This window comes from Budorcas taxicolor, chromosome 4 (assembly GCF_023091745.1).
Source record: "Budorcas taxicolor isolate Tak-1 chromosome 4, Takin1.1, whole genome shotgun sequence".
NCBI lineage: Eukaryota > Metazoa > Chordata > Mammalia > Artiodactyla > Bovidae > Budorcas > Budorcas taxicolor.
This window is the reverse complement of record NC_068913.1, coordinates 17,335,046-17,362,299: the sequence shown is the minus strand read 5'-3', so window position 1 is coordinate 17,362,299 and position 27,254 is coordinate 17,335,046. Positions and strand designations below refer to the sequence as shown.

At 44.8% G+C, this 27,254-nt stretch overlaps 1 protein-coding gene across 1 annotated transcript in view; it reads left to right on the top strand.

Annotated features, from left to right (window-relative positions):
- Positions 1–27,254, top strand: part of COL28A1 (collagen type XXVIII alpha 1 chain) — a 179,416-nt gene that overhangs the window by 130,106 nt on the left and 22,056 nt on the right. The window contains exons 27-29 of the mRNA XM_052638924.1: positions 20,956–21,024; positions 22,100–22,180; positions 22,270–22,305. Coding sequence (XP_052494884.1) covers positions 20,956–21,024; positions 22,100–22,180; positions 22,270–22,305 — 186 coding nt within the window. The remainder of the gene's footprint in view (positions 1–20,955; positions 21,025–22,099; positions 22,181–22,269; positions 22,306–27,254) is intronic.

The following is a 27,254-nucleotide window of genomic DNA, read 5'->3' as shown; positions in this document are numbered from 1 at the left end:
AGTCATGCAGCATTTGTCCTTCTGTGACTAGCTTATCTCCGTCTTCCTATGTTCACTGCAGCGCTATTTGCAATAACCAAAATATGGAAAGAACCTAAATGCCCAATGAGCGATGAATGAAGATGTGGTATAAACACACCATAGGTTACTATCCACCGCCCCTGCAAAAGAAGGAAATTCTGCATGTGTGACAACAAGGATCAACCTGGAGGACATTATGCTAAATGAAATAAGCCTATAACACTCTTGTTTAAGGGCCTCATTAGGACTTTATGACTATTACGTGTTTAATTCCCATACGGTATCCAGAAAGAGACACGTAGAAGAGCTAATACTTTGAATGCTCTGGTGAAAGACATATTCTCAGAGGGCAGCTACGTATTAACCTTTCCTGTACTTTTAATTCCTGGTACAGAGTAACCAGCTTATAGAACGCGACTGTCTTTCAGTAACTGGCATGCTTGGTGACAGGCAATAAAACTAGGAGAACAAGGCAGAGGCATCTGTCCCATAACCTGCATCTCAGATACAAGAGTTTGAAAGCGATGCATTTCCATGGTGGCTTTTCAATGCCACTGTCAACAGTGCCTCCAGAATTTCTAGGTGGGAAGGGCAGCGATTTAAGTATCAGGATGGCCGGGGGCCTGATCTGGGAGAGTGTTGACAAGGCAGGCATTCTGCTTCCATGGGAGGTCATCAGATTGGCTGACGGAGGTCGTGGGGTGACGTGTGGCTGTAATCCACCCCTGGCTCTGTTTTTTCCGATGCACCCCACAAGTTATTAGGTCTCAGCAAACCTACCAACAGGAAGTAACTCTGACCTAATGGAAGGTCTGGCTTGATGTCACATTGGCATATTCTTTTTTTATTTTATGTATTTACTGTTGGCTGTGCTGGGTCTTCATCGCTGTACAGATTTGCACTAGTTGCAGAGAGCAGGGGCTACTCAAGTTGCAGTGTGTGGGCATTTTGTCGGGGTGGCTTGTCTTGTTGCTGAGCACGGGCTGTAGGGTGCACAGGCTTCACTAGTTGCGACTCCCGGGCTCTAGAGCACGGGCTCAGGGGTTACGGTGCTTGGGCTTAGTTGCTCCATGGCATGGGGGGTCTTCCTGGTCAAGTGAAGTGAAGTGAAGTGGTTCAGTCGTCCCCAATTCTTTGCAACCCCAAGGACTGTAGCCTACCAGGCTCCTCAGTCCATGGAATTTTCCAGGAAAGAATACTGGAGTGGGTTGCCTTTTCCTTTCCAGCGGGATCTTCCCAACCCAGGGATCGAACCCGGGTCTCCTGCATTGCAGGCAGATGCTTTACCGTCTGAGCCACCAGGGAAGCCACTGGGATCTTCCTGGATCAGGGCTCAAACCCGTGTCTCCTGCATTGGCAGGTGGATTCTTATCCACTGAGCCACCAGGGAAGCCCACTATATTCTTTTCAATACAATCAAACATGTAATATATAGTCTAAACCCACTTCCCTCTCCCCAGATTCATCTGGTGAGGATGTAGAGATCACTTTTCACCAGGTTTCACACCTGGAAGCACAACAGTGCAGACACATTCACTGTGATCCTGGAGCTGCTGCCTTCTGCTCGTGTATAAAGCTGCCTGCTGTACTTTTCTGTTCAACTCAACAGAAGAGACTCTCACCACACATTTCCTTTTGATGTTTCTGAAGTCTGTGCACACTGAGCTTCAGTTCAGTTCAGTCCAGTCGCTCAGTCGCCCGATTCTTTGCAATCTCATGAATCACAGCACGCCAGGCCTCCCTGTCCATCACCAACTCAGCGGAGTTCACCCAAACTCATGTGCATTGAGTCAGTGATGCCATCCAGCCATCTCATCCTCTGTCGTCCCCTTCCCCTCCTTCTCCTAATCCCTCTAATCATCAGAGTCTTTTCCAATGAGCCAACTCTTCCCATGAGGTGGCCAAAGTATTGGAGTTTCAGGCTCAGCATCAGTCCTTCCAGTGAACACCCAGGACTGGTCTCCTTTAGGATGGACTGGTTGGATCTCCTTGCAGTCCAAGGGACTCTCAAGAGTCTTCTCCACCACCACAGTTCAAAAGCATCAATTCTTTGGTGCTCAGCTTTCTTCACAGTCCAACTCTCACATTCATAGATGACCAGTGGAAAAACCATAGCCTTGACTAGATGGACCTTTGTTGGCAAAGTAATATCTCTGCTTTTGAATATGCTGTCTAGGTTGGTCACAACTTTCCTTTCAAGGAGTAAGCGTCTTTTAATTTCATGGCTGCAGTCACCATCTGCAGTGATTCTGGAGCCCCCAAAATAAAATCTGCCACTGTTTCCACTGTTTCCCCATCAATTTCCCATGAAGTGATGGGACCAGATGCCATGATCTTAGTTTTCTGAATGTTGAGCTTTAAGCCAACTTTTTCACTTTTATCAGGAGGCTTTTTAGTTCCTCTTCACTTTCTGCCATAAGGGTGGTGTCATCTGCATATCTGAGGTTACTGATATTTCTCCCAGCAATCTTGATTCCAGCTTGTGCTTCTTCCAGCCCAGCGTTTCTCATGATGTACTCTGCATAGAAGTTAAATAAGCAGGGTGACAATATACAGCCTTTGGAACCAGTCTGTTGTTCCATGTCCAGTTCTAACTGTTGCTTCCTGACCTGCATATAGGTTTCTCAAGAGGCAGGTCAGGTGGTCTGGTATTCCCATCTCTTTCAGAATTTTCCACAGTTTATTGTGATCTACACAGTCAAAGCTTAGGTGACTCTAATTAGAATCTTCTCTCTGGCTATATGCTCAAGGATGCATGGTCTTATACAGTTTGGTAAACCTGGAATTTCTAGGTTTATGCTTCACGAAGACTGGTTGGCTCTTTCATTCCGTTTTCTTGAAGGCCCCTATCCCAGGGGATTGGGACAAGTGGCTAGTACCAGCTCTAAGGAGGCAGTAGTTACCTGTTGGTATGAGATTTAGAGTGCTGGGGTGATCTGGGTACAATCAATGGTCCAAAAACATTAACTGAGTATCTGCTTTGCACCACAGCACTCACAAGGGGTGTAAAATGACATCCAACATAAAGCCAGAAAATATGAGGGAACCACAAACAGACCTGTATGAATCAAGGCTGAGCCGAAGCTTGTGAAAAAAACAGTTAACAAACAGTGGGGCCCAGACTGTGAAGGGCCTTCATGGCCAAGCTGAAGAGCTTTAGTTGGCACCTACGAATCAGTGACCCTCAAAGCATGGCCACCAACCAGCTTGGTCAGCGTCGCCTAGGAACCTATTAGAAATGCAAGTTCTCGGGCTTCATCTAGACCTATGGCGCCAGCAACTCTGAGGACAGAGCCCAACAGCCCCTGTGTTACGCTCAGCAGGCATTTCTCATACACCAAATTTTGAGAGCCACTGCTCTGATGATAGAAAGGCCTGGTGCTTGTGCTTAGTCGTGTCCCACTCCCTGCAGTCCTTTGGACTGTAGCCCGCAGTGTACTCTGTCCCTGGTATTTTTCAGGCAAGAACACTAGAGTGGGTTGCCATTTCTTTCTCTAAGAAAGGCCAGGTAGGGTTTATTTTTTAAAAGAACTTTTATGGTGATATAATTCACATGCTATGCAAGTCACTTGCTTAAAATATACAATTGAATGATTTTTACTATTTTCACAGAATTGTGCATCTAGCAATGCAACCTAATGTTAGGACATTGTCCTCGTCCCCAAAGGAAAGCCCATCCTTCACAGCGGTCACTCTTCATTCCCTTCCCACTCAACTTCTAGCCTCAGGCAACCACTACGCTACTCTCTGTCTCTGTGGATTTGCCTGTTGCAGACATTTCACATAAATGGAATCACACAGTTCAGTCTTTCGTGGCTGGCTTCTTCTACTCAGCATAATAGGTCACCCATGCTGTATCAGAACTTCCTTTTTTATGGCCAAATAATACTCCATTGTATAGATATGTCACATTTTGTTTATCCATTCGTCCACTGGGGAACATTTGTGTTGTTCCTACTCTTTGGCTATTATAAGTAATGCTGTTGTGAAATCTGTGGGCACATTTTTATGTTTTCATTTCTCTTGGGTATATAATCTGGAAGAGCTTTAAGAACAGGAGTGACACAGCCGGGCTCCCCAGGTGACACTGGTGGTAAAGAACCTGCCTGCCAACGCAGGAGGCATAAGAGATGTGGGATCCATCCCTGGGTCAGAAAGATCCCCTGGAGAGGGCATGGCCACCCACTCCAGTGTTCTTGTCTGAGGAATCCCATGGACAGAGGAGTCTGACAAGACTGAAGTGGCTTAGCACGTGGCGTGGCCAGCTGAGTGTTTTCATGCATTTGTTTTCTAGTTTGGGACAATGTTCCTCATTCTTTTGTTTCCATACCATTCCAGAGCACTCCGTCAGCCGCTCTTCTCACTTTTCCCTTTTTCGGTAGTGGTGTCAGGATAGAAGATGGGAAATACTGGAAATATTCTCCTCCCCTTGTAGCCTGAGGGTCTCCTGAGCCATCCTCTTCCTCCTGCCTACAGTTGAGAATCCCTGGCATAGAGGCATATGAGCGGAAGGAAAGACATGGATTAAGAAGCTATTGTAACAAATTAGCTCACAGATGATGTATACTGGAGTCAGGGCAAGTTTAGAAGGGATGGACTTGTTGAGTCTGAGCCATTATGCTTAGTGACTCAGAGCCTTCTTTGGCCAGTTTCCAACTAGGCTGCAAAGGCAAAGTCATATATATTGCATAGCCTTCTCTTTGGAGTGAAATATTTTTCAGCACTGCTTTCTCTCCTGGAGGGAAAAGAGCATCACTTCTCAGGGAACTGTCTTTGCCTGCAGGACCCAAAGCCACCTTGGGCACTGCTCACAGTCTCTGTGTGTTAATGTTAGAATTTTCCCTTGATGATACTTGAAATACAAATGATTTCTGAGCCATATTAGTTTTTGGTAATTTGTTGCAAAATGCTCTGTGTTGTGAACTGATCTGTTAAAGGTGGGAAGAACTATATAACACGTTAGTCTCATATGATTGCTGTGACAAATGACTAGAAATGCAGTGACTTAATACAGTACCAATTTATTCTTTTGTAGTTCTGGACCACAGAAGTCTACAATGAATCTTATGGGGCCACAGTTAAGACATTGACAGGCAGTCCAGAGGCTGGGGGGTGAGGTGGGGGCAGGGGATTCTATTACTTTGGCTTTTCCAGAATCTGGAGCCACCTTCTTTGTATTCCTTGTTTTATGGCCCCTTTCTCTATTTCCAAAACCAGTGGCTTACGTCTTTTCTCTCCATCTCTGTTTTGCTGTTTCAATCACAAGGACTTCTTTTATGTCAGCTAAGTCTCTTCTTGCATTTCTTTTATAAGTCTATTTGCGATTGCATTTAGGACTCACCCAGGTAATCCAGGGACTTCCCTGGTGGCTCAGACGGTGAAGCATCTGTCTACAATGTGGGAGACCGGGGTTCAATCCCTGGGCTGGGAAGATCCCCTGGAGAAGGCACTGGCGACCCACTCTAGTACTCTTGCCTGGAAAATCCCATGGAGGGAGGAGCCTGGTAGGCTACAGTCCATGGGGTTGCAAAGAGTCGGACACGACTGAGCGACTTCACTTTCACTTTCAGGTAGTCCAGACAATCTCCCCACCCGAGACCCTTAACTTAATCACACCTGCCAAAATCCCTTTTTCCCTGCATAGGGCAATATCCACAGGTTCTAGGCGTCACAATCCACATATCTTTGGGGGCCCTTATTCAGCCTACCTGAGCATTAAATCAGCACAGTGCTGCTTCTGGGTCTGTTCTTACCTGTGAATGAAGTGATATATTGAAAAAAGAAGAGTAATTTGAAAGCATATGACATTTCCTGGAATCCTTTCACTCAGCAAGCTTATTCACAGGGACTGAACACTGGGCTGGGGGCCCCAAAGAGGAGGCCCCATTTCCTGCTGCTGTGGTGGCCTTTGTGGTTTCCCAGGTCAGCAGCTCCCACCGAGCTTGCACCCTGGTGGCACGGCTGCAGTGGCCTGTGCAGTCAGCAGAATGCTTCTGAAATGAGTCACTGTGCCTTTTCTGACTGGTGGCAAACTCCTCACCTGCTTTGTTCAGCTGTCTCCAAGGCCAGTGCCACAGGAGCTATTAATAAAGTCAGCCTACTTATAGACACGTCCTTAGGTTGACCCCCATCAGGAAATCTCTGCTGGCACATTTCTGTGCATCTCAATTTTGTTATCTCTTTTCCACATGGATCCCTAAATGCCTATCATGAATTTTACCGAGATATCAATGGGAGTTTGTGAGGCTCAGTAAGACAGTGTTCAGGATGCATGGTTTCTAGGCAACTTCTACCAAAAAGATGGTTCGTCCCCACACCCACTGTATCTAGCTTGGGGCAATATGCAGGGCCCTGGAATAGGTACCTCAAAGGGCAGAAAGATAAATAAGATGAAGTGCTTCAACTGTGGGAGTTTAAGATAGGTGGGGGTTTCCCAGGTGGCACTAGTGATAAAGAACATGCCTGCCAATTTCAGAGACATAAGAGATGCGAGTTTGATTCCTAGGTTGCAAAGATCCCTTGGAGGAGGGCATGGCAACCCACTCCAGTATTCTTGCCTGGAGAATCCCATGGACAGAAGAGCCTCGTGGGCTACAGTCCATAGGGTCTCAAAGAGTCAGACATGAGTGAGCAACCAAGCACACACATGCATGCAAGACAGGTAGGGCAGAAAGGATGTGAGCATCTAAAGATGTTCGGAGACAGGCTACAGGACAGGTGTGGGTAGACCAGGGGGAACTACTTTTTGACTGGGGCTGGGGACGGTGAATCAGGGAAGACTCCTTGGATGTGTTTGATGGACTAGAATCTACCCAGTGATCCAGTGATGGGATGAATGTATTCAGGGAGCATAGATAAGGTCAGAACACAAAAAGAATTGCAAGCCTGGAAGACTGAGAGATGAGTGAAAGAGAGAAGCCTGGAAGGAAGCAGGTATTGTGTTATGCCTGGAGCTTAGAGATGGGAGTAAGACTGAGGATGAGAAAATTGGGGGTTAGCCCCAGAGGGTCACCATGGACAGGATTAAGGGTCCAAGGCAGACCTTGAGGGCACAGAGAGGACCGAGAGAAACATCAGAATTCTCAACACAAAGTGATCATAAGAAACTCAGACGGGAAACCAGGAGGCTGAACCATGCAGACGGCCAACAAAGGGAACAATTAGAGTCCCCCAGAGTGCCTAACCAAGGAACTGCGATAAAGCTGACCTTGTCATTTTGTGTTTATCATCTGTGGTGCAAGACAAGACATTCATGAAATCTGGCAGGCTTTACAGAAGGCTATTTAGTTGGGAGAGCAGGATAAGTCAATTTATGCAACTGAATTTGGCCGATAAAACCCCTCAAAGCTATGATGCTCTGTGCCAGGGGTCCCAGGATATAATGCCTGATGATCTGAGGTGGAGCTGATGTAATAATAATAATAGACGTAAAGGGCACAGTAAATGTAATGTGCTTGAATCATTCCAAACCCACAACCACCACCTGGCCGCACCCCCCGCCGCCGCACCCCCGCCCCGCCCCGCCACCATTGGTGGAAAAATTTTCTTCCATGAAACCACTCTCTGGTGCCAAAAAGTTTGGGGACTGCTTCTCTATGCACTGTGACCTATTAATGTACTTAATTCTAGATTTTATACTAAGAACCATTTTATTCATGGAAAATATGAACTGGATAGAAGATTCTAACAGTGAACTCATGTGTCTATAAAGCAATCAAAGAGTCCATGCAGCGGTCTGGCTATCGCAGAGAGTATTTTCAGATATCCATGTGCTGCTTGTTCAGGTACTTTATCACCTGCTAGTAGAGAAAAGGGCTTCACTGGTGGCCCAGACGGCAAAGAATCCGCCTGCAGTGCAGGAGAGCCAGGTTCGATACCTGAGTCAGAAAGATCCCCTGGAGAAGGGAATGACAACCCACACCAGTATTCTTGCCTGGAAAATTCCATGGACAGGGGAGCCTAATGGGCTATAGTCTGTGGGGTCACGAAGAGTCAGGCATGACTGAGTGACTAACACTTTCACTTTCAGTATATATAAACAGAAAAATGGAAGCAGGGACTAAAAGTTTAACAAAAATGATTAGGGGGAAATACAGCCAAGTTGAGCACATTTGGCTATGACTGTTGTGAGCTGCACTGGGCCAATTTCAGCGCAGTTCAGTTCAGTCGCTCAGTCGTGTCCGACTCTTTGCGACCCCATGAATCGCAGCACGCCAGGCCTCCCTGTCCATCACCAACTCCCGGAGTTCACTCAGACTCATGTCCATCGAGTCGGTGATGCCATCCAGCCATCTCATCCTCTGTCATCCCCTTCTCCTCTTGCCCCTAATCCCTCCCAGCATCAGAATCTTTTCCAATGAGTCAACTCTTCGCATGAGGTGGCCAAAGTACGGAGTTTCAGCTTCAGCATCATTCCCTCCAAAGAAATCCCAATTTAGGGAGTCACAATTTGTCAGACTCTTTTTGATGACTGCCAGCAGCAGCCTCTGGAGATTAGAAGTTGGCAGGCGTGATCTGGCCTCTAGACAACCTTGCTATTGGGTGCTATGTTTCAATTAAAGCAAGTTTCAGACAGAATTCTACCCTATGTTCAGCTACGTATTAACAGGTAGGCATATAAACATGTATTGAAAACTGGGTCCAAATTCCAGTTCTGTCTCTTTAAGTACTTTGACAAGTACTTTACATAAAATGATCATTCTGAGGCAGACACAATATTCTTGTGATGGGCCCAACTAACTTCTTAATAAGATTCCTTATTAAAGGGATTCCTTATGAGGGGATGAGGGTAAGAGTGAAAATTTCAGGTGAATAGTGAAAGGACTCAGCTACTCACCTGTCTTTGAAGTATGGACTACTGACTATGGTATTTCAAGGGTTAATTCAGCACCCATCAAGGTAAGTAACTTACATGTACACATATTTGTGTTACTGTTTAAACTGAAGTATCTTAAGGTGAATTACAAAAAATATATAATAATTGTCTTTCATTTTGCATGAATATAGAAAAAGTCACTGTGGTAGGTTTAGTGATGACCCCTAAAAATGTTCATGTTCTAATCCTTATAATTTGTGGAATATTACCTTATATGATAGAAGGGACAGGTGTGATTTAGTTAGGCATTTTGAGTTGGGACGGTTATCCTGGATAATCTGTAGGCCCAACGTGTAATCATGAGTGTCTTTATAAGAGGGAAGCAGAGGGAGAATAGACCACGGAAGAGGTGATGTGATGATGGAATCACAGATGATGAAGTGGAGGAAGATGGAGGAAGAGGCCACTGGCCAAAGAACTCAGGGGACCCCCAGGAGCTGAAAGTCAGGAAAACAACTGCTCCCCCAGAACATCCAAGGAAAGCCAGCCCAACCAACATCTTGTGCAGTGAAACTGATTTTGGACTTCTAACTTTCAGAACTGTCAGAGAACACATTTACATAGTCTGAAGCCACTAAATTTGTGGCCATTCATTACAGTGGCAATAGGAAATGACCATAGTCATCAAGATTAATGTTAGCAGCATCTCGGTCCAGCTCATGGAAATTTCCAGAGGAGCTGTTTTGAAAACCCTTGCTATACATGGCTGACAGTTCTTGGGTTATCTAAAAAAAAGGCTGCACTGAGGGCCATAAAGGAGAGGAACAAACGGTGAGAGTTTTAAACTGTTGGTGGAAAAAAAAAAAAAAAAAACTGTTGGTGGGCTGCCGTCTATGGGGTCCCACAGAGTCGGACATGAATGAAGTGACTTAGCAGCAGCAGCAGGAACAAAATCAAAATCAGCCCCGGGATCTGTGAAAAGTAAACTATTTCACTGCCTCTCACCAGACACAGTGGGTCTAGGTCAACATTTGAATGAAAATCAAATGCAAGGAAGCCATGATGTTTCATTAAATTCATTATGACGGTTTTCCTGGCCAGGTACCAGGTAAGCCAGAGCCACACTCCAGCCAAAGGGTCCCTGATGACAAGTAACTCACTCATTCATTCAATACCCATATGGGCTGCTTTACAGACTGTGCATTAGGCCATCTCCGTCCCACTAGAGAAGATTAACACAGCAAGATAACATATCAAAGTGAAGTCAGAGGAAGCCAACCAGACAAAGGAAAGAGTTTTAAGAAACAGGATGCTCTTGATTTTCAGGTTAGAGATGGAGAAATGGCCTGGTTCCTACTTTATGCCAGGATAGAACTGAGGGATTGAAAATCAGGACTTTTTGTTTGAAGGAACGGTCAGCTGTGCATTGGGGAGAGAGAATTCCCATTCAAAGCGTTGCTGTGAAAGCAGGTTCAATCTGAGATGACATGGAAGAACTGGAAAAGCCTTGGTGGCATCATTTATAGACTTGCTCCTAGGTTATTACGGAGATTAAGTGAGACCCTGCCTAAGTCTGTCATTACCTAGCTCAGTCTTTGCACATTGCCACATAGTCAATGGCAGCTGTTAGTTACAACAGCAGGTTGCTATGATCACAACTTCAGGGAGACGGAGAGAAATAAATGCCAAGGTGCTAGACCCTGAGTTGTTCTAGGGGCCTCTGGATAAGTGCCTTCTATATACACGGGCGATTATATGCTCCATAAGTAACATTATCTAAACTGAACCAGCAGTTATATTCAAAATGGATAACCAACAAGGATCTACTGTATAGCACAGGGAACTCTGCTCAACGTCCTGTGGCAGCCTGGTTGGAAAGGAAGCTTGAGGGTGAATGGATCCATGTCTATGCATGGCTGAGTTTTTTCGCTGTTCACCTGAAACTATCACAACATTTTATTTGGCTATTCCCCAGTACCAAATAAAATGTTAAAAAAAAAAAAAAAAAAAGTAAAGTGAACCAGCAGTAACCACGAAGGATAAGAAAACAACCCCTTTCAACAGAATGGTTCCTGGATTCCAGGCCAAATACTAGATGACTATTTGGGCAGGTCACTACATTTTGCTAACCATACAAGTTACCCACTAAGTCAACATCTTAATACAATACTGGCTTCTTTCTTCAAGCTGGCAGAAGGACTGCTGAATAACAAGCTTTTGCTCCCCGCTTTCAAAATTACAGTTCCCCTGGTTCCTAATTAGCAAGACTCTAATCACCACCAGAAAGAAGGAAAGGCAAACAGAAGGGGAGGCAGAGGGAAGAATGACAAGGTGACTTTCTCTAGGATCTTTGGGGGCCATTTCAGAATGATGGGGATGGGTTTAGGCTTGTAAGAGGGTTGCATGACTACGTCCTGGCAAAGAACATTCAGTACAAAAGTAGAATGCCTTCTCTTCCTGCAGCGTCTACAGCAAGGGCTCTTCTCCACCTAGAATGTTCCAGTTGGCCTCGACTGAAGGCTAGCCAGAGGTTTTTCTTCCTCTCAGTATGTAACGAGGCCTCTGCGATTTCTCAGACAGGACTGCAGATCTTGGTGGAGGAGAAACCCAAGCCTCTGACTGAGCTGGATATATTAGGGATTGGATAACTTGTAATGGGTGATTTCAGCCCTTTCCCTTTGAGCAAGAAATAGAAAGGGAGAAGGAAGAAAGCAGCACAACAGTAAAATGAAAAGGATGTAAAGGGCAAAAATAAAGTGGTGAGGTGTTTCAGCTGAAGTGAGCCTGCGTTGGGCCGAAATTCCATTCCGGTATATTGTAGCTAGGTTTTAGTCTGAGGTGATGGGCAAGTGCTAAAATTCTGGAACAATGAAAACACTTTTCCCCAGCCTTGGGCTTCCTAATACGCTTCTGTAAATGTGAACAAGCGTCTCTAAGTCATTATCTTCATTATTGGTTACAAGACTTTAATAAAGGACTTTATCCTTTATTGGGGTATTAAATCCATCAGGAAGGGGACATGGTAACTGCAGGCTCCCTTTCTTGCAGTGCAGGGCTGAGTTCCACCTTCTCTAGCAGCATTTACATCATTCCTATGCAGGAGCTGGGGTGGAGGAGGAGGTTGGTTCACAGCATGGTGGAGAGAATGAGCATCAGGCTTATAAACTGTCCAAGTGGGACAGCGGTATGGTTGGTTTAAAAGGCTGAACAGAGCTGGTATGGATGTAAATCCTGAGGAAACAAGTTTCTGGTAACCAGGTAGGCCTCCTGAATGCAAAGAGCATCAGTCGTCTCTGGAGGAAGGCGTCCACAGTGCTGGCTTTGCTTTAAGCCTTTCAAGTGTTCTTTTAGCTTGTGGGCCTGCAAACTTTGGGTAAGTAAAGTCCCTGTATCCTCATATGCTTCTGCGCCTATGGGAAGGCGCAGACATCTTTCTGCAAACGTTCAGTGTCTTCATTCGTTTGTTCTATATATTAATTTTTAACTTTTGAAGTAATTTCAGACTTAGGAAAAAGTTGCCAAGATACAGGAATTATGGGTAATGAGATATTAATTCCCACTGCCCTTTACCCAGACACCCTAAACATTTCCTTTATCGACGCTGTGTGTGTGACCCATACATTACTCATTTTCTGAAACATTTGAGCATAAGTTGCAGATATGCTATTCCTTAACCCATAATACATCAGTATCTTTCATACAAAAAAAGAAAAAAAAACCCACTTTCTCTTATATAATACAGGAAAATTATAAACATTAAAAAATTATCACTGATACAGTATGATTTACTCTGTGTTGTTGTTTGAGTCACTAGGTTGTGTCTGACTCTTTGAGACCCCATGGACTGTAACCGGCCTGGCTCCCCTGTCCATGGGATTTCCCAGGCAAGAATACTGGAGTGGGTTACCATTTCCTTCTCCAGGGGATCTTCCCGACCCAGGGATCAAACCCACGTCTCCTGCATTGGCAGCTGGATTCTTTACCACTGAACTACCAGGGAAGCCCAACAACAATAGTATTATTTATTCTATAGACCTAAGTTATTCTGCCAAGTGTTCCATTAATTTTTTTTGATTCACCCTTTAAAGCATATGGCTCTGTGTGGTCCAGTCAACACCCAGGAGGCCTCCAGTGGTCTGGGCTGAGCATGGCTCCCTCACCCTCCCCAAGCAGTGGGGTCTCCCTAAAGGTCTGCACAGGATTCCCTCCTGCAGACTCGAGTCTGTTGCTTTCCCTGAGCTGCCACGGTTCCATCGTCTGTGCTCTAAAGGTGACAGTGTTCGCTGCACTTCCGCCTGCAGTTAAGGTTTCTGTCCCCGGGGGCTTCATGCCTTTTCCTGCTGCCTCCCTTCCCTAGGTCTGCCTCCTCAGGGAAACTCTGGGACTTAGCCTGTCCCCAGTCTCTCTCTTGAGCCCTGGTGAGGCCCAGCAGAGTCTGTGGGTGGGTGGCTATGAATCTCCTTCACGCCAGAAGCTCCCCAGGGTTCGCCTCCTCACATGGCCCACACTCAGCCTTGAACAGTGTTAAGAACTGTAGCTAAATTCTTCTTACTGGCAGGTATGATGTCTGTCATCTCCAGCAGGTAAGTATCCATGCCTTATCTCTCCCTGGAGGAGCCTGTGTTTCCTCGGGTTTTGTGTAAGCTGGTTGTTCTGCAACCACGGCTCTATGATAAATTCAAGGAAAGCTGTGACTTCAAAGATTAGCTTAGCATCTTTGGTGAGGTTTTAAGAATAAAAGCTGTCTTTTCTAGTTTTCTACATCCTAGGAGGAAGCCAGACATCCATTTTACATTTTTTGCTCATCTATGAATTGGATTTTTTCCCTTCTAGCACCTGAGAAAACATTTGGAAAGAAAACCTGTTGTTTACTGACATACCAGTAATAGACCCTTTCCCTCAATCTATTAAGATATTCACATGTTGTTGCTGTTTAGTCACTAAGTTGTGTCTGTTTGTGACCTAATGGACTGTAGCCCACCAGACTCCTCTGTCCATGGAATTCTCCAGGCAAGAACACGGGAGTGGCTTGCCATTTCCTCTTCCAGGGGATTTTCCCGACCCAGGGATTGAACCTGTATCTCCTGTACTGGCAGGCAGATTCTTTGCCACTGATTTACCAAAAATATTCAGATAGTTGTACATTATCCTTGGAAACTCCTAGAGCATACAACTCTCAGAACGCTCTCTCCCAGAGAATAAGCAGTCATCTGAAAAGTTAAAAAGATCATGTCTTTAGCACAAAGGATCTAAGACTGAGATACAGTGGTGAAGAAGTTGGGTTTGAAATGTGGACTTAATTATACCTTCAGAGAGACAGGTTCTTTCTTGCAGGATGGCTTCGGACCCATCCTAAAAATCATTGCCTGTCATTTTCCTGAGCCTTGTAAGGGGGAAAAAGTCTGATTGGGAAACATTCACCTCCTCCAACCTAAGGCATGGACTTATTTGCTAAAGACTTTCAGGCAGATAGTCTAATCTGAAAGTTATAACGAGCCTTCAAGTATTTTGAAGGGAAACTGGTGATTAAAAAGGAAAAACAAAAAAACCCTGCCTTTATTATAAGAAACCCAGCTGCCTGGAATAAGTACAATGTTAACAATGATATATAAAATGTCTATGTTATGAAGTAACGCAAAATAAATTCCTGAAAGTGGAGCTGATTCTAACATGATAATCGGCTAGTCTGAGGCTTTTCCCCCAGGGCATGGCAAAGAAGTCACAGTAGCTTTTAACTTCGCAAGGAAATGGTGTTATTTCTTAAAAGCAGCTGGTGAGTCATAAACATTTATTGGACATGTTCTAGATTAGCTGCTGTAGGAATCTAAGAGTTTGTAAAATAATTATTCTGAATAATTGTCAGAAAGGTATCAAGTTCTTTCTGAACCTTCATTTTCTAAATATATAATGCCCAGTAATAATTCACCCTCACACCATCGTCCCAGCCCCTTTTTTCCCCACACTATTCTGTCTTTTGCCCTGTCTGGGGAATCCTATGGACAGAGAAGCCTGGAGAGCTACAGGGCATGGGGTCACAAAGAGTGAGACACAACTGAGTGACTGAGCACGCATGCTGTCCCTTGGGGTTGGAAAAAAGCCAGTTACAGATTTCTCCCATGAACCTTTCATCTCCCCTACACCTGGTTAGGAACCCAACTGACTCCCCAGATCAGTTCCCTGTGCTGTCAGGCATGTCCTTGACAACCGCAAACTACCTTGCAACCAAGGACCTGGTTGAATTAAAAATGTCCTCATTCCCCTGCTCCCCCCAAATCTGAGAAAGCTAATTTATGCCAAAGTGTCATTTACTGATACATCTTTCTTCAGAGGATACCTTTCTTGTCCTTTTTGCTTGTAATTTTCTTTTTGATGAGAACAGAGAGTGGCAGCATCCCAGACAGGAATCTCCCCACTGTCCTTCAGCTCACTCTAAGGGCTGGTCACTTAGTCTGCACAACAGACTAGCCTGTACGCAGACAGACCTTCCATCCTCACAGTAAAGAAGATGCTGTAGCCCACTCTTGGTAGAGCATGTTTTCCAGTTTGTGTAATGACGCTGGGCTGTGTGATATATTCCTGCCTATACCTCTTCATCCACAACTGGGTGTTGTTTTCCACATCGGGAAACGAGTACATCAAGGCTGCATATTGTCACCCTGCTTATTTAACTTATATGCAGAGTACATCATGAGAAACACTGGGCCGGATGAAGTACAAGCTGGAATCAAGATTGCCGGGAGAAATATCAATAACCTCAAATATGCAGATGACACCACCTCATGGCAGAAAGTGAAGAATAACTAAAGAGCCTTTTGATGAAAGTGAAAGAGAAGAATGAAAAAATTAGCTTAAAACTCAACATTCAGAAAACTAAGATCATGGCATCCAGTCCCATCACTTCATAGCAAACAGATGGGGAAACAATGGAAACGGTGACAGACTTTATTTTTTGGGCCCCAAAATCACTGCAGATGGTGACTACAGCCATGAAAATAAAACTTACTCACTCCTTGGAAGGAAAGTTGTGATCAATCTAGAGAGCATATTAAAAAGCAGAGACATTACTTTGCCAACAAAGGTCTGTCTAGTCAAAGCTATGGTTTTTCCAGTAGTCATGTATGGATGTGAGAGTTGGATGATAAAGAAAGGTGAGCACCAAAGAATTGATGTTTTTGAACTGTGGTGTTGGAGAAGACTCTTCAAAGTCCCCTGGAAAGCAAGAAGATCCAACCAGTCCATCCTAAAGGAAATCTGTCTTGAATGTTCATTAGAAGGACTGATGCTGAAGCTGAAACTCCAATACTTTGGCCACCTGATGTAAACTGACTTATTAGAAAAGACCCTGATGCTGGAAAAGATTGAAGGTGGGAGGAGAAAGGGATGACAGAGGATGAGATGTGCTATTGGATGGCATCACCGACTCAATGCACATGAGTTTGAGTAAACTCCGGAGTTGGTGATGGACAGGAAGGCCTGGCATGCTGCAGTCTATGGAGTCGCAAAGGGTCAGACACGACTGAGCGACTGAACGACTGAACTGAACTGAACTGATTCCTCTTCATCATACCTGTGTTGGCAGTGCAGTCTTTACAGAAAGGAGAGATCTTGCTCCTCTCCCTTGTCCTGCTTGGATCTCCAGCTTGGAATCAGAGTGTTGGTTTACTGTTTGGGGCTTACTCAATAGGCTCCAATCCATATCCAAGGTTCTGGGGCTCCTAACACCACCAGGTTTCCTGGTGACTATTCTGTAAATTGAACAAAGAATGATCCCCGCCTGTTTCCTCTAACCAACTAAGCAACAAAGAGAAGGGGCACTCCTTCTCATCGGGTGAGTCTCCTTCGATAGACCTGAGACATCTGTGCATAAATACTCCCTGCAAGCCCTCCATGCTAGAGCCTTGTGCTTGACTCAAGGGTTAACAGGGTAAAAGAAACATTTAGCGAATGAATTCTCTGCAATTTGACCACAGTAAGGAACTTGCTATCAGTCCTCCAGAGTTGAAAATCTATGACCCTCTACCTGCCATCCATTCAGAAATTCTACATGAAAGAGATGAAAGGGCCTCAGTTCAGCCAAGCCAGCCTGCTGCAAGGGGCTAGGGTGGGAGCAGGAAGAATTGAACACTTCACTTACCAACAAGAGATTCTCCACTTAGGTTCATTTTAGTTTTACTCTTCTGTATAAGATTGGTCTCAATGAAGGAATTCTCTCCTAGGGAAGTGTGCAAAGATGTGTAAAAGACTATTTGTTGAAGCATTATTGTAATAGGGAAATACCGGAAACAACATAAATGTCCATCAAGAGGATAATGTGGTCTAGTTATTTAATGGAATACTGTAGAGTAGATGAAATTAACTAGAACTACATATATATACCAAGATAAATTTCAAATAGTGTGGATATTTAAAATACAAATTAGAAAGTGTATAGCTAACACAACATTGTCAAGGAACTACATTCCAATAAATATTTATTTAAAATAAAATATAAATTATATGCATAAATGTATAATTATTTGAAGGTTAAATATTAATAACAATATTATGCAAATTAGAGATACTAAGGGAACATTTCATGTAAAGATGGGCTCGATAAAGGACAGAAATGGTATGGACCTAACAGAAGCAGAAGATATTAAGAAGAGGTGGCAAGAATACACAGAAGAACTGTACAAAAAGGATCTTCATGACCCGGATAATCACGATCGTGTGATCACTCACCTAGAGCCAGACATCCTGGAATGTGAAGTCAAGTGGGCCTTAGAAAGCATCACTATGAACAAAGCTAGTGGAGGTGATGGAATTCCAGTTAAGCTATTTCAAATCCTGAAAGATGATGCTGTGAAAGTGCTGCACTCAATATACCAGCAAATTTGGAAAACTCAGCAGTGGCCACAGGACTGGAAAAGGTCACTTTTCATTCCAATCCCAAAGAAAGGCAATGCCAAAGAATGCTCAAACTACTGCACAATTGCACTCATCTCACATGCTAGTAAAGTAATGCTCAAAATTCTCCAAGCCAGGCTTCAGCAATACATGAACCGTGAACTTCCTGATGCTCAAGCCGGTTTTAGAAAAGGCAGAGGAACCAGAGATCAAATTGCCAACATCCACTGGATCATCAAAAAAGCAAGAGAGTTCCAGAAAAACATCTATTTCTGCTTTATGGACTATGCCAAAGCCTTTGACTGTGTGGATCACAATAAACTGTGGAAAATTCTGAAAGAGATGGGAATACCAGATCACCTGACCTGCCTCTTGAGAAACCTATATGCAGGTCCGGAAGCAACAGTTAGAACTGGACATGGAACAACAGACTGGTTCCAAATAGGAAAAGGAGTACGTCAAGGCTGTATATTGTCACCCTGCTTATTTAACTTCTATGCAGAGTACATCATGAGAAATGCTGGGCTGGAAGAAGCACAAGCTGGAATCAAGGTTGCCGGGAGAAATATCAATAACCTCAGATATGCAGATGACACCACCCTTATGGCAGAAAGTGAAGAGGAACTAAAAAGCCTCTTGATGAAAGTGAAAAGAGGAGAGTGAAAAAGTTGGCTTAAAGCTCAACATTCAGAAAACGAAGATCATGGCATCTGGTCCCATCACTTCATGGGAAATAGATGGAGAAACAGTGGAAACAGTGTCAGACTTTATTTTTTTGGGCTCCAAAATCACTGCAGATGGTGACTGCAGCCATGAAATTAAAAGACGCTTACTCCTTGGAAGAAAAGTTATGACCAATCTAGATAGCATATTCAAAAGCAGAGACATTACTTTGCCAACTAAGGTCCGTCTAGTCAAGGCTATGGTTTTTCCAGTAGTCATGTATGGATGTGAGAGTTGGACTGTGAAGAAGGCTGAGCGCCGAAGAATTGATGCTTTTGAACTGTGTTGTTGGAGAAGACTCTTGAGAGTCCCTTGGACTGCAAGGAGATCCAACCAGTCCATTCTGAAGGAGAGCAACCTGGGGATTTCTTTGGAAGGAATGATGCTAAAGCTGAAACTCCAGTACTTTGGCCACCTCATGCAAAGAGTTGACTCATTGGAAAAGACTCTGATGCTGGGAGGGATTGGGGGCAGGAGGAGAAGGGGACGACCGAGGATGAGATGGCTGGATGGCATCACTGACTCGATGGATGCGAGTCTGAGTGAACTCCGGGAGTTGGTGATGGACAGGGAGGCCTGGCATGCTGCGATTCACGGGGTTGCAAAGGGTTGGACACGACTGAGCGACTGAACTGAACTGAACTTAGAGCATACATGTGTGTAGTTAAAATATAAAAGCAGAGATATGAGTGATGCATATCAATTCAGAGACAAATTTCCTCTCTCCTTCAGAGAACAGGATTGGGTACCTTGGGGGTTTCGATCCTATCTGCACGATTTCATCTTTTAATATGGTGGTATAATCGGAGTTTGTGTTTCTTCATATAAAATGTTGTATCTGAAATATTTCATTACGACACTTGTAAAAAGAAAGGGTTCTGTGAATCTGAGTCAGGTGTAGTGAGGTGGATAAACCTAGAGCTTGTTATACAAAGTGAAAAGTCAGAAAGAGAAAAGAACAAATATATATCGATGCCTATATGTGGAATAGAGAAAATCAATACTGATGACCTTATTTGTGGGGAAGGAATGGAGACACAGAGAACAAACTTGGACATAGCAGGGAAAGAAGAAGGTGGGAGAAACCGAGAGAGTAGCATGGACATATATACTTTATCGTGTGGAAAATAAGTGCTAGGAGGAAGCCTCTGTAGAGCACAGGGGGCCCAGCCGGCACCCTGTGACGACCTAGAGGCGTAGGGTCGGAGGGAGGCTCGCGAGAGAGGGGAGATACATATAATTCTGGCTGATCTGCCTTGTTGTCTGGCAGAAATCAACACAACATTGTAAAGCAATTATCCTCCAACTGAAAAATAAAACTAATTAGTAACCACATCCAAAAAAGAAAAAAAAAATGGGGGGGGGGGGCGGTGGTTCAGCGTTTAAAAAGCTTGAAAGTCAATGAGCTAGGACAGGGGGCTCTGAAATGCTGATAATTTAAAGTTACGGAAAATGGTCTCCAAGCAACCCTTTGTGGCCCCTTCCGGGACTGACCTCCTAAAGCCCATCCTGCCTTCTGGAGCCATGGCTCTCAAGCCTTCCTATGGCAAAAATGCATATTTTATCCCTACCCCCCTCTTGATTCTCGTTTAGTTGGTCTGAGGTTTTTATTGAGCATACCAGTGATTCTACCGATCATGGTCAGGATATCTTTGAGATAGATGCTGATGGTAAGCAAACCAAATTCTGGGAGCCTGTGGTCTTTCAAACCTTTGCCACAGGCTTACAATGATCTAGAGTGAGGCAGCGGTTGCTGCAGTGTCCAAGCAGCATCAGTGCTACGACTTGGTAGACTTGTTGGTGATAACTCCTGGTTCACGTGCAGCATCATGAACATCTTGTAAACCTGTGTGGTTTTGAAGATGGGGGTACAGGAACAGCAGACAATGGGAAGATATGATGGGGGAAGCTAACAACAAGTGTTGAAAGGAAAAGATGATTTTCTCTAAATTCAATTCCAAATTTAGGAGGTATTCAATTTAGATGAACAGGTTTATGTTACTACAAATGATCAGGGATGATCATTGTATGGTGATCAGTGTATGATGAATTATATAAACACCCCTTGGCATTAATTGGGGAGAGATGCTGTTAAACCCTCTTTTATTCCATTATGAAGATAATACACAATTTCAACATATCAAAAATATATAAATTACAAAGATTATAAAAATCACCAATAATATCACCACTGGAATAACAGTTGCGTGTTACTTGTGATGTCAAGTTCATAGTTCGAAATTGGCAAAGGTGGGAGGGAGTACTTACACCACAGAAACAGACAAACGCCATAAGTCAACCCCTTTACTTCTATCCCAAAAAAGTAGTTACATTTTTACTACATTGATCCCATTGAGCTCATCTTACTTACATGTGTATTTCCCCCAAAATGTAGATAATGCTATAATGCCATAACGCAGTTTTGAAAGTACAAATGTATACCTGACTAAAAAGTATATTCTGAGTTATTGTGGGAAACTAACAGGACCATTAATCTCTATTTTGTGCAGGGGGAGCAAGGACCTCAGGGCTTCCCAGGGCCAAAGGGCATGACAGGCCATGGCCCCCCCGGCCAGAAGGTAAGTGTTTCAGGACTGAAGGGAAATGCTCAGCTTTAGGATCTCAGCGGCTTAACCTGAACCCTGGAAGGGCTCTCATGAACTCCTCACTCCTCTCCTTTCAACGCCTGGAGAAAAAAACCTGCTTCAGAGTGAATCCTTATGCATTTCTTTTCCTAACTACAAACATGTTTACTTCGTGAAATCTCCTTTTCTTCAAACTCAAAAGCCAGCTGATGAGGAATAAATCCTTACAACCTACCCACATGGAAGATACCAGATAATTCAGGTGTTAACCTGTGTAGTTGGGGCAATGGCACCCCACTCCAGCACTCTTGCCTGGAGAATCCCATGGACAGAGGAGCCTGGTGGGCCACAGTCCATGGGGTCGCTAAGAGTCGGACACGACTGAGCGACTTCACTTTCAGTTTTCACTTTCATGCATTGGAGAAGGAAACGGCAACCCCCTCCAGTGTTCTTGCCTGGAGAATCCCAGGGACGGGGGAGCCTGGTGGGCTGCCATCTATGGGGTCACACAGAGTCGGACACGACTGAAGCGACTGAGCAGCAGCAGCAGCAGCAACCTGTGTAGTAGCTGGAGTTCCTAAAGTCAGTGAATGGATCAGATGGCCTCTCAGGGTCTCCTCACCTTGGGGTCTCTAGTTCATCATGAATTAGACAATGGTGCCTGTGCACGTGCGTCTCAGTCGCTTCAGTCATGACTGACTCCGTGCGACCCTTTGGACAGTAGCCCACCAGGCCCCTCTGTCCATTCGATTTTCCAGGCAACAATACTGGAGTGGGTTGCCATGCCCTCCTCCAGGGGATCTTCCCCACCGAGGGATTGAACCCGTGTCTCCTGCAGCTCCTGCACTGCAGCAGGATTCTTTACCATCTGAGCCACAGGGGAAGCCCCTATGGGAACTGGGAGGATGTAAATAAAATGCCCCCTATTTTTTCATATAGTATATTCATACCAGTAAGAACCAAGAGTCTTCAAGAGGTACCTCAGTTGCAAAGGAATGAAACTTCAGAGTTTTCCTTCCTTGGCTTTGATTTTCACAATCTAAACTTATCTTTCCCTTGCATTGTAAAGGGAGAGCATGGAGAACGGGGCGATGTGGGGAAGAAAGGTGATAAAGGGGAAATTGGAGATCCCGGACCCCAAGGAGAGCAGGCAAGAAGTGATTTTTAATACCTTACTGTCCCTGTGCACATTAACTGGTTGCAACCTTCACTGACTGTTACTCTTCTTTCACCAAGTAGGGGTTACCAGGACCAAAAGGAGACCAAGGACTTACAGTGAGTATCCATCCTAGAAGGCAACTGAGGGGTTTGTGCTCACATTTGTGTTTTCACCTTAGAAGCAGGACTTCCTTTGACACAGAATTACTGCTGGCTTCAATGCAGCGGGTGACTGAATCTGAATGTGAGGGGGACTTTACCCCGGCAGCCCTTATCCAGCCTCACTGTAGACATGTAACTATCTACCCTGACACCCTGGTAGAAATGATAACAAAGAGCTGAGCCATTTAAAAGAAACCAAATGAACAAGGCACTTTTTATTTTTTCAGAATAGGGGCCCCTTTTTTTCTGAACTCGTTCCTTTAAGTGCTCTGAGAAGAACAACAATCACAACATTGGGATTACTTTATGTACTGATTCACTTATTCAACAAACAGTTGTGATGATGCGCAAACGTTCCCCTTTTGTTCTCTCTTTTGTTCTCTTTGCTCCATTGCAAACTCAAAGCTGACCTCTGAAAGCCCCACAAGATGGGAAGGTTCTAGAATTTCTATAGCAAAGTCTAATTCTTCCTTTCTAGTATCTACCTTTCCTGGAGTTGAGGAGAAAACAGGGAACTTCTCTTGTTCCCTTTTTGGTGGGTCATGGTCTGGGGATGTTGACCTTATATGTGCAGTGTCAGGAAGCCCAGAGGTGAGAGTTCACGTGATGAAGGCGAGAGCTGGCATGTGACACAGAGAACTGTGCATGGTCTTCATGGCCCACCTGCCTTGTTCTCTTTGCTGTTCCACACCATAGGTCAGACCCTCCCCAGATACCTGTGGAGGATAACGCAGCTACATAAGCAGCAGTCTCTCCCTACATGTAGCAGAGGAGGGTGTATGTTAAATGCCCAGAGGGATGTTCCCCGTAGGTTTATACCCTCCCTACCATCGCTCCGTGGAGAGGGGAACTGTCTTCTTCATCCATGCACTTGCTCATTCATTTCACCAACAATTACTGGGCACATGCCCTGGGTCAGGGTCTGAGACAGGCACGGGGGTGACAGTTGAGAACAAGAGCCCGCATCTCTGGACTCAAGGAGCTCACAGTCTAACGGGAGAGAAAGGCAGGCAGAGGATGTTCACCTATAGTTTGATAAAGGCTGTGACAGAGGTGATGTGTGGGTGTGTGAGGTGCGATTTGATGCAAATTCTCTTTTCCTTCACTCTTCCCTTCGCCTAGCATTTAGAAAGCCAAGGTCAGCATTAAATGAGACTCTAGTATGTGACAGGCTCCTTCATATCAGTACCACCCTGACCCAGTACTGCAGGGTGCCTGGGGGACCCAGGCAGAGTACGGCCCCGACTCAGGACTCCTGGACTTCTAGTCCTTCTCCTGGTACACCCTTTCCTCCAGGTGAGGAGCAACCACCCTGAGTACACACTGCCCTGCCCCTGCTCCACACTCTGGATACTCAGATCTCAGAATTGTCCCCAAATGGCCTCAAGTTTGGAAGTGGACAGCACTGGCCTGTATGCATGAGGTAGCCAAGGGGCAGGCGTTCGGTGGGTATTTGACAGAGCTTGGGTTCACCTCGCAAGTGCTGGCTAAGACCCGGTGCAGCATAGGACTGGTGAAGACAGGGGGGTGGCAGGGAGAAGGGGACAGGCAAGAGACTGCAGCCCTCTCTTGCTCAGGACACACATTAATGCACATAAAAGCCCACGAGGCAGAGAGGAGTGTCTCCCTTTCAGATAAAGACTGGCCAAGTCTTGCAGAAAGCTTGAGCAACACGCCCCGAGTCACCTCGCTAACAAGGGGCAGAGCCCTTAGAGCTGGAGCTGGCTTGTTGGAAGCCAGAACCAGCCTGCTCCCTCATGGAGGCTGTTCTCGAAAGGCCTCCTTTTTCTCCCCACCCCTACTCTCTCCTATCCTCATACACTCTCAGGGGCACATTTAGTCCAGACTAACAGACTCCTCCTTTAAAAAAAAAAATTCATTTTTAATTGGAGGATAATTGCTTCACAATGTTGTGCTGGTTTCTGCCATACATCAACATGAATCATTACTAGGTATAAATTCATCCCCTCCCTCTTGAACTTCCCTCCCATTTCTCACACCCAACCCCACCCATCTGGGTTGTCACAGAGCACCAGGCCGAACTCCTTGTCAAACTCCCCTTTCAAGAGGCAAAAACTATTGATGGGAGTTCAAGTTTTTAGTCATTCTCACCCAAGCTACTTCAAAAAGACTTTATCCAACTATGCCTGAAATGCTAGCGTTTCTCAGCATCTTCCCGCAATCATTTCTTCTGTGTCCTCAAACTCTCAAGGAGGGACAGCTATTAAAGGTGCACGGATGCACAGTTCAAAAAGGTGGATTTAATATTACAGTAAAGTTGTATGGAGGATGAGAAAGCATTTTAGATTATAAACACAGAAAAACTATGCTTGCCAAAAGTGGGCATGGAGGGGTCTCCCAGGTTACACTCAAGCTCTGCTCCACACCATCTCTCCTGCCACCCCTCTTTCAACAGCCAACTGTACACTGGCCTTAACTCTGCCTCCAGCTTGAGCCCCTCTCCCAAGCATCAGACCTTACCTCCTATTGCCTTGCCAGCTGGGTGTCCCATAGGTGCCTCGAACTCAGCCAGAATCAAGCTGAGCCCAGTTTACTCTTCATTAGCTCCACCCTGCCCCTGTCCCTTCCCTCCCTCCCTCCAAGAGTGGCACTGCTATCGTTTACCTCCTAGACGCCTCCGTCCCCTCATCCTCTCTTCCAGTTACTCACCACCCCCTTCATCTCCTTCTGCAATACCCCTCCAGGCCATCCCTTCCCATCCATCACTCTCACCACAGTTTTCTGGTGTTAATTTTCTTTGCCCGTACTATTTAGGAATCTCAGGCTGCTCCACTGGCCGCCTGAGTCAGTTTTCTTAAATAAAGGTGCACCCAATTCTCTTCTCTGCCAGGGACCACGGCTGTCCTCACTGCTCAGGCTAAGGCCACACTCTTCAACAAGACACAAAGGCGCTCTAGAGCCTGTCTGTGTTCACGCGTTTTCTGTGGTCCTTCCTGTCACATGCCCTGAGTCATAAGTTTACTCAAGTACTGTAATACACTGCGCTTTGTGTGTTTTGTCCCCTGCCTGGAAGGTTCTTCCTGTTCCTCTCTTCACCCCATTCCACCCTGGTCAGAGTCTACGCACGTCCCTGGACCACAGCACCAACTCCACGCTCCCACCCCTGGTATTCCGGCAGATCAACATGGTTCCTTGGCTCTGATCCAACAGCATAGCACTTATAAAAAGTATTTGTTTCTTTGCCTACTTGCTACTAGACTCATGTTAACATGAGTCCTTTGAAGGATATAAATTTGATGCCTTCATCATTGGCACTGAGAAACCAAGGTTACTTAGCAATCTTAGCAGAAAGAGTGAAACCATTCATTCTGGTGACTTTAAAGCATAGATTACATGGAAAATGTTGATTATATACAAATATGACTACTTAAAGCATATTAGACCTGGTTATGCCATACAGCACAGTGAAAGGAAGTAAATGCAACCTTGATATAGCTCTTACAAGTCAATAAAAGACAAAGATTCTAATAGGAAAATTGGACCAAGGATACACAAAGACCACACATAAGAGAATACAACTGGAAGCACACATTTAAAATTTAGCCTCACAACCAGTGGATTAAGTGTAATTTAAAACTGAGATATTTTTCTCTATCAAATGGCAAAGATTATATAGTAATAATAACCAGTACTGTGTCTCTAAAACAAAACAGGTTTTCTTATATACTACGGTTAGAGCTGTCAGTTACCACAACTTTTCTGGAGGATAGTTAGGCAGTCTGCATCAAGAACCATAAAATGGCCATGCCTCTGACTCCAGAAATCAAGTTTTTCAGAATACTTGGTAATATGGGAAATTAATTATGATATATAATGTTAAGTGAAAAACTATAATCATAAAACTTGCAGTATTTTCTCCACTTGTAAAAATTAAAAATAACTATATTAAATATGTAACATTTCCCCTGCCAGGATATACAATATAAATATATTAATATAGAAAGTTTCCTTTTTAGACATACTCTAGTTTCAGATTTATTAAATGTCTCTCTAAATGTGGAAAAAGTATGACAAAGCCTGAAAAAAAAAAAGATAACTGTTGATTCCTTTATTTCATATAATTTAAAGTATCTCGTAGTGGGAGTAATTTTTGTAAAGCCACTTGAAATCACTGGCTTTTACTCAATTTACAGTTAAAAAAAATCTAAATTAAGATGCCGTGAATATTCTCCATACATGCTTCTGTTAAGCCAGGCCACTGGCTGTCACCTGCACCCTTGTTCTGTCATTATAGATCTTTTTCTTTAAAACTTTACTTTTGCAGCTGTTACATTTTATCTTCTGAGAAAAGGCCCGCTGCTTTTCCCCGCTGAGGTTTTCTGGGCTTCTGCTTCTCGCCTCTGTTAATCACCCCTGTCAGCGTCACATCTTTGGCAGATGTAAAATCCTGACTTCTCCAGACCCCATCCGAGTCATCTGTAAACATGCCATGCGGCACAGGCCACTGGCAGATTGGCTCCCAGTATTCAGCTCATCTCAGGCCCCTCTGATGGAGCTAGTGAGGAGCAGGGCCCGGAAGGAGCACCCAGGAGCCCAGGGACCTTTCATGGAGAAACCCAAGTGAGAGTATTAGGAAGCTAGGGAGGAGACTCGCACATGTGGGGACTGGTACGGAAAGAGGGGAGAGAATACAGTATAGAATGAATTCTCTTTCAAACCAGGTGCTTGTCCTGGTTGGCTAGCACATGTGGTTGAAATCATGTAACTAAGGCATACGTTGCCCGCGGCATTGTTGTCCTGGATATCTGCAGGGGATTGGTTCTAGCACACGCCCCTCCACCCAGGAGGTACTGAAGCCCGTGGAGGCTCATGTCCCTCATATACAACGGCACAGTGCTATCAGCCCTCTGTATCCATGGATGCAGAACTGTAGGGAGTACGTC